Genomic DNA, 12,468 nt, shown 5'->3' with positions numbered 1-12,468 from the left:
CTCAATTCATTATCCTTTAACTTGAATTTATCAATTAAACTTGTGCAAACAAATTAGGTATTTGCAAGTTCTAAAACAAGCCATTATCTAAATATCCTTAATTCCCATTCTTGTACAACTGAAGAAATAATAATAATAACAAATTTGTATATTTTACACAGTTCTTTATAACTCAGAGACATCTCTTTCCAAACAATAATCGTAAGTCCTTTGCCTTCAACCTACCTCTTTTTTTGGGTTAGGTTTATGTGTGCCCTAATTCTATATTAGAGTGCAAACTGGAGTAAAGGAATAAGATAAAGAGAACTATTTTTTACTGTGTTTATGTGGCATCCTGTTCTACAAAGAGTAAGGCTTTCATCTTTTAATCCGATATCCACTTAACTACAGTACAGAAGATTTATTTTGACCCCCTCTTGTTTCAGAAGGGGCTCAAAAGTCTGTAGCAATTTTTGACACTTTGTTATAATGTTTTTCTGAACCCCCCCAACATACACACACACACCTGCCTCATTTTCATATGGACAAAAAGCGTTGGGATAAAATGATGGTTCATTATAGTGGTACAGAGCTCTTATCTTCATCCGGCAAGAGTCATTTCCTTCCAAAGATTGAAATGCAAATGTGAAAATTAATGATAACTGCATTATCTGATAGCAGAGATAATACCAATTCACTGTCAGAGTAATACACAGTCATTCTACGATTTCCTCTGCTTCTCACAATATTCTTCTTACTGTCAGACTATATCTATGGTTAACTATGTTTCATAGGTTTCTGTTAATTTACTTCAAATGGCATTTCCCAGATCTTATATCTACCACATTTTCCCAATCAAAAAAGAAACGAAATCAAAACTGTAATCTCCAAGTCCTTCTTTGGACGAGTAAAGGGAAAAAAATCCCTGTATCATTAGTGTGTGCTTCTCTCTCACAGTGGTCGCCCAGCTGCCATTCCACTTTATATAAAACACTCCTCATCTTCTCAGTTTAATTTCAGGCACAGAGCAGAACTAGCCTGATCATCTGTGTGGATGCACAATGCTGAACAGCACCTGAATGAGGTGACTTCTTTATAGATTTCCTGAAACATTTTTAGTCCAGATGCAACAAGTACACACATCTGATTTTATGCTAGACATTTATTCTTGAAATTTTATTTACATTAAAATTTCTTTTACTGAATTATGCTTTAAATCCAGCTGAATAGAACATAGTTAATGTAGCCCTGTGATGATTTCTACATAGTGAAATCATTTTACAAAGTTGATTCACTATACAAATGTGGGCTTATCATCTGTAAGGCATTATAATGGCTTCTAAGGCACAATTGCCAAAATGATACTAAAAGTAATATTAAGAGCCATTTATTGAGCACTTATGAAGTTTTGATCTCCATGTTTTACATAAAAAAATCTCATTAATGAGGTAGTTATTATAATTAGCCCCATTTTATAAATAAGGAAACTGAGCCCTTGGAGAATTAGTAACTTACCCAAAGTCACACAATTGATAAGTGGCAGGGCCAATATATAAACAGAAGTATTGTTGGTCTTCTCTACCCATTACCTCAAAATAATTTACCTCTGATGGTAAATCAGATTTCCATTTATCAACCTAGGAGGAAGGTGTGCTGTTCCATAATGTATAACACAAAAATTATTCCTAATTTTATTCTATTAATTCCTCAAATCATCGATACAAGGTCTGATTTTCTACTTCATTTTTACTGAAATGGCCCAAATGCTTTACATATAAATACCAAAATGTATTTAAATAAAAGTACATGATTATCTGGAAAAGTTCATGTCGAAGAATCTAAATGACTGCGTGCTCAAAATTTTATATCTGTGTATATTTGTGTTAATATACATTATTGGGGGTTACATATACTTACCTGCACAATTTGAGTAACATGATATGTTCCTTTAGTAGAGCTCCTAGCAATGTCAATTATAGCTGCTATAAGCCTGTTGGTAGATTCATTCAATATTAGACCAGGGAAAACAAATTATTCATTATTCCCATGTGCAAAAAGAAGTAACATGTTTTTAATAACATAAGCCAGAGAGTTGGCATTCCTAGAGTTGATGTTTGTAAGATGTGACTTTTAAGGTACTCATTTCATAGTTGTGGATGACGAATTTATAATGATTTAACAGTATTCTCTTCCCTAAGTCGCCTTCTAAATAAATACACAAGTCAGCACTCCAGAATTTGGCGATGGATTGAGGTTCTAAAGATTTTCTTAAAGGAGGGAGACAGAGATGTAAGCATTGTTTTCAAAATAAGGACACATTCCAATTGTTGGCCAATGTGAGAGGTCCTAGGGTAAAGGGAGGCCATTAACATCTAGCAAATCCCACACTCGCCCAAGCTCTGTGCTAGGTATCATATATATCATCTCTTTCAAGTTTCATCCTCATAACCATGTTTCAAAGTACTTATTATTCTTCCCATTTTGAAGATAAGGAAACTGAGGTCTGGCTGTTTAATATGTCCAAGGCCACAAGGCCATAAGTGTAAGCATGGCTCTAAAATTTGTGCATTTTCTTCTGTAGTCTAGACCATTCTCTACTTTCTAGGTTGACATGCTTAATTATTGCATCCTATCTAACTACACTACATGAATAATTAAAGAAGGTTAAAGGAGAGAAACGGTATCAAAAAGAGACAGTGTGGACACCAGTCAGATTGGCCATCATTAAAATGTCTACAAATAACAAATGCTGGAGAGGGTGTGTAGAAAAGAGAACCCTCCTGCACTGTTGGTGGGAATGTAAGATGGTGCAGCCACTGTGGAAAACAGTATGGAGTTTCCACAAAAAACTAAAAATAGGGTTGCCAAATGATCTAGCAATCCCACTCCTAGACAAAACTATAATTCAAAAAGATACATGCACCCCTATTTTCACAGCAGCACTATTTATAATAGCCAAGACATGGAAACAACCTAAATGTCCATCAACAGATGAATGGATAAAGAAGACATGGTACATATACACAATGGAATACTACTCAGCCCCCCAAAAGAACAAAAAAATGCCATTTGCAGCAACATGGATGGAACTAGAGATTATCATACTAAGTGAAGTAAGGCAGAAAGAGAAAGACATACCATATGATATCACTTATATGTGGAATGTAAAATATGACACAAATGAACTTATCTATAAAACAGAAACAGACTCACAGACATAAAGAACAGACTTATGGTTGCCAAGGGGGAGGTGGGGTGGGAGAGGGATGAAATGGGAGGTTACAGTTAGCAGATGCAAACTATTATATAGAGAATGGATAAACAACAAGGTCCTACTGTATAGTACATGGAACTATATTCAATATCCTGTGATAAACCAGAATGGACAAGAATATGAAAAAAGAATGTGTGTGTGTGTATATATATATATATATATAGATAGATAAATAGATAGATATAGATAATAGAATCACTTTGCTGCACAGCAGAAATTAACACAACATTGTAAATCAACTATACTTCAATAAAAAAAGAGAGACTGTGGCCAGCATTGTACTACATCTTTGGACTTCCCCCTAGCACTTTTCACAGTTATTAGTGTACAATGACTATTTCTTAAATAGTTAAGTGTATGAGACTATTTGCAAACTAATTACTGGAGGGTAATAAAAGAAAAAGCATTTACTTAAAAAGAAGACAGAAATGATATAAGTGAGGTATAGGCAAATACAGAGGAAAAGGAAGAACAGTGGATAACAAGTATCATATGAATTAGATTCCAAGCAAAGTAATGTCAAGGTAATTTTCTTAAGAGCAAGAAAGAAGAATCAAACTTGAAAATAGATATGTGAAATACTGAAATAATGAGGTAATGACTTTTACATTGGCCTGAACTTTACTAGCTTACTGTGAGTCTAGCACTCCACTCAAATGGTGAAAGACTCATAAGAAATTGAAGATTATTCAAATATGAGTCACAAATATTTAAACATTAAAGAATTTCATCATTAGAAATGTTTACAAATGTAAGACAATTTTCCTAAAGATTGTTTAGGTTCCACCTAATCAAAAGAGTTAACAAAGGTACAAGCAATTATTAAATGTGCCTTTTAAATGTATAACAAATAAGGAAAAAAACTGCTCTGGGGAATCTGCATTTGATAAAAATAGAACACTTCACAGAGGAGTTGATTCATTATCGAACTGAGCTATCAAGAGAAGTTGTGGAGTCGTCTCCAATCAAACTTTAAAAATAAGATAAATCCTGATCTATCTTAAATGATGTTAGCTCTATGCCTCAAATTCTTTAGATAATTTCCTTGTCCTTTGATTCTGTTCTATTTTAGAGACAACTCTCTATCTTAGGGTGACTATCAGGACTGGGTGGGAGGACCTTAAAGTTAGGAGACCTTGAAATCACACCTGGCTCATTGCCTCATGTCTTAACCAATAATTTGTGGCTAAATTCAAAACTAGATGCTTGGTATTATAAAAGTTTACCCTTGTTGTATCAGATGTACTACTGTGCTTTAAAAAATGCAGAAAATAATTTTAAAGGTTCTGCTTCAAGTCACAACAATTTCAAAGCCATAATAATGGTCATTAGCATTTTATGTTCAAGATTTGATTTAATTCTCACAAAAGCCCTAAGAGGCGTTAATATTACTTTCCACATTTTACAAATGAGAATAACAGCACAGAGAGATTAAGCAACTTGCAAAAATTAATCCAGCAAGTAAGCAGCAAATCCAGAATTCGAACCTAAAACTTTAGAATCCAGAGTTCATTTTCTAAGGTGTTTGAAAACTGTCAGTAAAACCTGGGAAACTTCCTCTTCTTAATACAGTTGTAAAATACCAATACTTTTTTTGAATAACAAAAATTTGGGTAAAAATATTGATGTAATCACTATTCATGCAATAGCAAAAGTCCAAAAACATCCTGTATACTTTCTCTGACTGAAGGAAAGCAATGAATATTCTACCTTAAAAGATAAATATCCAACAGGTAGTCTTTTGTTATGAATCAACTTCATTAATCAGGGGATGTCAAAATAATAAATCCCCCTTTATTTTGCAAAACACCTGTAGGGAAAAAATGTGTTATCGATTTTACAATATACAAAGGATGAATTTCCTCCAGGCATACCTGCTTATAGGCATACATTTTTTCCTTTAAAGTTTTTATACATTCATATGTGCCACAGAAAGAGTATATACGTTTTCACTGGTATCAATTGAATAAAATGTTTATTAAATCAGATACGTTAAGTAAATTTAACTCAAAAGTGAAAAATCTTATCCTGAATGGACAGCATCATGTTTTATCCTTGTTCCTCTCTCTCTCTTTCTCTCTCTCTCGCTCTCTTTTAGCTAACACATAACTTTATTTCTGGAAAAGCTTCCTGAAAAAGGAAGCACTGGGTATGCAGTATGTGTTTAGTAATTCACCACCCCCCAAATTTGCTTACTTACTCACAAGTCGCTGGGAGCACTGTGGGTCCCAGGTTTGAGCAAAGAGGAAAACCAGCCGCCTCCAAGTTTGCCCCTTTGAGTGAATCCAGAATGTACCCTTTGCAAGTAGGCATATCAAAAGGCCATCCAATCTAATTTAAATGTAAAAACTCTTCTACACAGCATATACGTACTTAATTCTATGAATAAAGAACCATACAACATAAAGTTCACCCACTTTTTTAAGTTAAATGTAATCCCCAAGAAAAAATAAAATTTTCCAAAGTTTTTTTAATTTTTTTAATCAAGAGAATTCTTCCCTTCATTAAGACAGAAACATTATGCAATAAGGTGAAAATGCCAGATGTCCACATTTTCTTTCAAACTCTTAAAATGTGGTATATGGTACTTTAATTATAATATGTTTTGATCCAAAATCTTGTGTAACATTATGCTATAGTATACAGAATATAAACATCTGTGTGTATCACGAATAACATTAGAAATGACATCATAATAATCAGATATACTGTATCTTCATTTTTGTTTGCGTTATATTTTCCAGCTGCTGGTTTCAGAAAATTACCACTGGAGTTCCTCTCTTCTTCATGCACAGCAGAGAGCAATTTGCAAAGTCATGCAAGGGTGAAAATGTGATTGAAATATAGGGATCTTTCTTAATGAAAAATGTTACTGCTTTGGAAATCACGGCTAAAACTATTTCAAAACTCGCTTATATCCTTAAGCCCTATGACATAACAGTCTCCATTTATAAATATACCATCAATTGTAAATTAGTTGGCACCAAATATAAAGGTTTTTAGCCACAGAGTTCTTACGAACTGTACATATTTATATACAATTGTGTTGGTCTTTTGGAGTATTGTAACAGTTTTTGTTTTTCTTGAAATGATTAAATATCAATGAACTTTAAAATCAAATTTAATTTTCATTCATAAAAATAAAAATATTACCAAAACCTTGAATCAAAGTGGGGCATCTGTTAATGTTTTATAAACTTCTAAACACATACTGGGATTCAATCTATGACTTACAACATGACTATACTAAAAGTATTTCTTTGGAGTATTGTTATTTGTTTGAAGCTTTAAAAGTATGCCCAATTTGAATGTGGATACAGCACAAAGATCTCTGTTCAAAGAAAAAACAAGTAGAATTAACTGAATTCCTACATGAGTATGAAAGAAAACAAAGATGAAAAACTTCAAGCAGTGATAACACTTTGGTTTTTATAGTTTATTTATCAAAGATAAAAATCCTCTTTAAATTATGATATTTATTCAGCCTTCCATTTAACCGACATACACATAAATATTTTTTTAAATCAAAAGTGAGAGTTTTATAATTTAATTAAAATTTAAGAAAAAAAAAGTGAATTCCTCATAGTAGCAACAGATGGTTGAATTTTAAATTTTTTGTCCTACCTGGTCCATCCCAGTCGTCTATCTCAACTCCAGGTTGCCCCGGTTTCTCTGACTGTGTGTCCCCATCTGATTCTGCTGTCTCCTGGACTCCTTCATCATCACCTAGAAAATACCAACAAGCAAAGAGGAAGGGACATGATTAAAGCCCTCTATTTGAAATTCAAATCCTCCTAGAGGTATGTCCATAGCATATATCTAATTACATATTTGTTACAAATATTGTCATTATATTGACATAGGTCTACGATTAATCATTTTGATAACTATTGTGGCTTTATAATAAAGAAAATCAACATTTGTCATAAATAAACAAACTGCTATAAACATTAAAAACATCTCCATAAAATTTTTCATTTGGAATTATTAATATTAGACAGAAGAAGAAAATAAAAAGCAGTATGTAATTATTGTAGTGCTTTCAATACAGAAAACTGTAACATGCTTATTTTCAAATTACATTTTTATAAAGGCAATATGCAGCAGAAAAGAAATACCATAGGAAAAGACATACTTATGTTTGGGTTGAATTTAGGTTATTTTGAAGAAGATTTTCTTTTTCCCCAGCATTAAGCTTGCTAAAACTTGTTTGTATTTATTTTTTAAATGGGTATAAAAAGGTCATAATTGAATTATTGTCATATAAGATGAGCCAGTGACACAAGTCTTCACAATGCAAGAAGCTATAAACCTATGCTTGTTCTTGAAGAAGCATAGCTAGTTTGTACAAAATCATGCCTTCATTTTCACATAAGAAAAGAAAAACAATGTAATATATTTTGAGCAAAAGTATACTTATGGCAAAGAAGGAGAAACACCTTAACATGCAATCACATTTTAAAAGTTAAGAGTCCAATTTGTAGGTACCTTCATTTTAACTGATAATGTAACAAGGTACTGCTGCTTTTTAAAGGAAAGTAATTGACTTTAAGACAGTGCACACAAATATATTAATCATTCCTACTTATAAAGGATAACAGAAATCAGAAAACAGAATGACAAGAAAATGTGATGACAGAAATGAAAAGAATGTATACTAAAAACAGGGTAACTAAACCTTTAATCTAATAATGCTAAATTTTTAAAGTTAAATCGCTTGCCCTCTGAAGTATTTAATAACTATTTCCCACATAGTTGTTAAATCTCTAATAGTACTTAAATCTTTATATTATTATACAAAAAATACACTGAATTCTTAAAATCTTTCAAAGTAACCTAGAAAATACAAAATTTTCAGGAAACAATTCTTACTACAATGACATTAGTGTGATGTTGATATGAGTTTTGAAGTTTAAACTTCACAAATTTTATATTCATTTCTATATATAGCTGCACAAAATGAATCACTTTAAAAAGTGGAATAAAAGTAAAGAGAGATAATGTAGAAACCCAGTGACAGCTCTGTTGAACTTAGTTTCCTTAACGGAGGAGCATTGGCTCCTACACATACCCCACAGCACCGAACCCCATGTGTGGAATTGGAGGCTCTTTGAAAACTGAGTTATCTCTTCCTTTCTGGATTATCAAAATGAACAGCAATGAAATTCTCTCCAGAAAATGTTTATTAAGCATCTACCAGGTTTAAGGGACTGTAGTAGGTATAGTAGCATATATATGGAAAAATACCTTTTTGAAAGTAGTATAAAACTCATTAAAGAGAGTTCACAAATAACGAGAATGCAAGACAAGATCCAAGAACCATAAGAAAGGTACAAAGGCTCAGTAATAAGATAAGAGTTTGAATCTTCTGTGCTCCTTTTTTGTAGGTCACATAGAACACAGACGCATGAACCAGTTATCTTAGGAGATCAGGGTTAAGAGATCTCTCACTTTTCAGATACAGATAGGGCTAGTTCTCAGCCTGCACACACGAGTGGGCTCTATGGCCTTGCAGTAGATTGAAAGAATATAAGAAACTTGAAAACTTTCTCACCAACTGAGTCAATGTTACTTAATACAATATCAGTGTACCACCCAACCTTCTTGAGTGCTACGAGGGATGTGTGACCCAATTTAGAGTAATATATACTGACTTTACCAACACTTTATTTTTCATGGGGACTAGAATCCATACTAGAATCTACCACATAGATGAGTGACCTTTTGCTTGCATTTCCACAGACTGAATGAAGGTTTAACTCTAGGCACGAATGCAGGGCAGTTTACAAAGGAAAATGCATGGGGAGTTTACAAAGGAAAGAGAGTAGAAAAAAGAGTACAGCATGTGACCTATAATTTTTAAACAACATGCATGCCTTCCAAGCACTTTTCTTGTGTCTTGTGAGTCTTGAAACATAGGGATGTGAGCATCAGAGAGGATGCTGGAGACCATCTAACCCAAATTAGACAAAATTTACTGATCAGGAAATTGATGCACAGATAGGGTCAGTAACTTATCTATGGTCTTATAGTTAACAACATTTATCACTACATAAGGCATCTCCCCCAAGCCTTCTCATGCTTCAGCAGTAAATGCCTCCCAGTCATTCCAGGGGTTACAGACTGAAGCAGCTTTAGGTGGATCTCCTTTCCCTAACAAGCAGAGCAGTAGGCATATGAGGGTGCATGGAGAGGCACCATAAAGACCACCAAAGTCAGCAGTTTGTACAAGGTTAGGAATTAAATTTGAGTCTCCTGTCAGTTAGCAGTCTTTCCAAAACATCCTTTCTTGCTTCCCCTCTCTACCCCACCAGTTGAAGAGAGAACCACACACACCTGAAACAGTTGAATATTAGTCACAGAGCAATGCATAAACAAGCGAGCATGAGACTATGCTGTTAAAAAATCACACATCCAAGGGCCCAGAGAACAGAGAGTAAAATTCTGGCCAGAACTACTTGTAGAAGTTAAGTTTCATACTCAGGTATTAATTGTATCATCCTATGTTCGCACAGAGAAGTAAATCTTCCTGACTTTTACTATTCACATTTTAATTTGTTGGAAATACACTGTGCCATGCACAGTTCAATCAATAGTTAATACTTACAAGGCATATTTTTGAAGATACAATGAAATATATGAAAAAGAAAAAAATACTTTCTCTTAAGGACCATATAATCTAGTTAAGGAGACAGGCCACATGCATAAGAGAGGTAACCACTGATGAAAACAATCAGGATAGTCCATGAATAATTCCAAATGAGAGCACATAAGATATGGAAATTCAGAGACTGAAAGCATAAAATGACATTGACCATGGAGAACCTTATAATTATTTTTGGAGTTCTACCTTCATATTGAAGACAGGGAGAAGCATTAGAGGTATTACAGTGGGGAACTGATGAGATCATGTGACACAAATACAGTAATGAACATATATTTATTGAGTTTCTATGAACATACCTTGTCAGACCTCCAGTCTTTCAATTTTCCCCCACTCAATCCATAACAACACTCTGACTCATGTCTCAGACATTCTTCACCCCAATTTTTGTGAGACTAGAATTAAGTCTACTCTAAAATATTTTATTAGGCAAATTACATATTTGGAAGGAAAAGTATTCAGAAATATAGTGAGAAACAAGTACGTTTGGAAGAATACACTGCAAAGTAATCACAACATGTAGAAGTTAAAAGAATTTACTTAGATCTATGAATGTCTGTCTTTATTGAATGGAAGTGACATAAAGCATTCTTTATTAACTGATTAAAATACTACTCTTGAGCCCCTGAGCACTACGAATACAAAACAAAGATGGTTCCTTCTCTCATAAAACTTATAGAGTAGGACAGAGACCAATCAATAGACTGCAACCCCATGTGATGAATGCTTTCATGGGAGCAGTCCATGATGTGACAGGAGCATACAGGCATGACACTTAATGAAAACTTGGTGTCACGGAAGCTTTCTGGAGGAAGAAGCCAATAAAATACCTGAAATTTTGGAGGCATAATCTTAGATGAATCTGAACTCCGTAGATTTAATGTTCTGAGGCTCCATAATTGAAAACCATTTTCCAGGTTAAAAATGAGAACCATCTCCCCAAAGAAAAAGATTACAGTAATTAAGTTACTGCACAGGAAAAATGACAACTTGAAGGTGGTGAAACTAAAGACATTTCAGTGATGTAAGAACAGCATCCAGACAAAGTTTTAAGATGCTGACAAGAAATAGTTCAAGAAATACTCCTATTGTTTGATAGTTAACTGAATGAAGCCCTTCCCTTCATTTAGTATGGGACAAATTTACCCATGATCATTTTCATCCAGTAACTACTAGGAAAAGAAAATGGCAGGATGACGACAAATCTCAGCAGACATTTGACGCACACAGAAATTTAGTAAATTACTCAGAATGAACTAGTAATTTCATATAATAAAATACCTTCATTAAGTGTCACTTAACTGCCAAATCAGAACTGTAGAGCTTAGATTTCAACTTGTGCCACATCTGGAGCAATAATCAGTATTGATAATCCTGATTCATGGAACAATTTGCTCTAATTTGTTTGATTATGCAGCACATATAATTAGAAAACTACTGAAAATAAATATTGCAGAGTACTCAGTTAAAGAAGCACTGTAAAAATAGTTGATTGTACACAATTAACAGCTCTAAAGAAATTACATTTTACAACTATTTTAAACCATTTATGAAAACTGCGTAAATGTGCAATATATATCACATTAATAAAAATAAATCCTGGGAGAGAAGAAGAAAGTCGTTGGCTGATTAAATTGTGTTTTCTTAAAGAAAGCAAAAAAGGGAAAGATGCCCAAAAGCATAAGAACGTCATATGAAATGATATACTTGGGTGTAGAAAACAAAACGTGTCAGAATTGAATTTATATTCATCTCAGTGTCTGCTACGTGCCAAATACTGAAATCATAAAGATGAATAAAGCAGAGAGCATGTCACAAAGCTCAGATTCTATAGTAAACCTAAACATGGCTACCATTTCTTGAGCACCACTCAGCACTAGCTAAGTGCTTCTCGAACATCACATAAACGACTCTGCCATGCATTATTATCCCTATATTTCAGAAGAGTAAACTAATAGGCAGATATGTGAGAAGATGCCTAAGCACATTGCTAGTAAGTGGCAGAGCCAAGAATTGATTCCAAGTCAGTCCAACTCCAAAGACCGTACTCCAAACCCATTAGAATATTATAGTCAAAGTCTACTGGATGTCAAACAATAAAGACAGCAGGATGTGATCAGATAGCTGCTTTCTCCTCATCATATATAAACCCTGTTTCTTCATTATTTTTTTTAGGTGTACTATTTTACTTGGAACTTTGTAAAATCAAACTACATACAGATGCTTAATCAATAACCATTGCTCACTGTGCAGTTAGAAAATTAGATTTTGGTTTCATTCTTTTAAACATAACCTATTGCAATATCATTACATTTACTAATTAATTGCTTTCAGAACTATTTAATAACTAAAATATGTCACGTTTTTCAACTTCCAGACCCTTCATCATCTAAGTTTATTTCAGGAAACTAGCTCTCATTTTTATGGTAATGTTTTCACCTAATTCATTTTTAATCTTTTTACTAATGAAAAATGAAATGATTAAAAAATAACTTAATCGAATATGAAATCTCTAAATTACTTTTAAGAAACAGCATTTTACCCTTACAAT

The 12,468-nt window shown here is 33.4% G+C and overlaps 1 protein-coding gene across 2 annotated transcripts in view; it reads right to left on the bottom strand.

Moving 5' to 3' along the window:
* Positions 1–12,468, bottom strand: part of ZFPM2 (zinc finger protein, FOG family member 2) — a gene marked incomplete at its 5' end in the record, with an annotated part of 480,289 nt that overhangs the window by 347,580 nt on the left and 120,241 nt on the right. For both annotated transcript variants that reach the window (XM_079722314.1, XM_079722315.1), the window contains one exon: positions 6,878–6,979. In XM_079722314.1, the coding sequence (XP_079578440.1) occupies positions 6,878–6,979 (102 nt within the window). The remainder of the gene's footprint in view (positions 1–6,877; positions 6,980–12,468) is intronic.

The sequence above is a fragment of the Hyperoodon ampullatus genome, assembly GCF_949752795.1.
Source record: "Hyperoodon ampullatus genome assembly, chromosome: 17".
Lineage (NCBI taxonomy): Eukaryota > Metazoa > Chordata > Mammalia > Artiodactyla > Ziphiidae > Hyperoodon > Hyperoodon ampullatus.
This window is presented reverse-complemented; position numbering and strand designations above follow the sequence as displayed.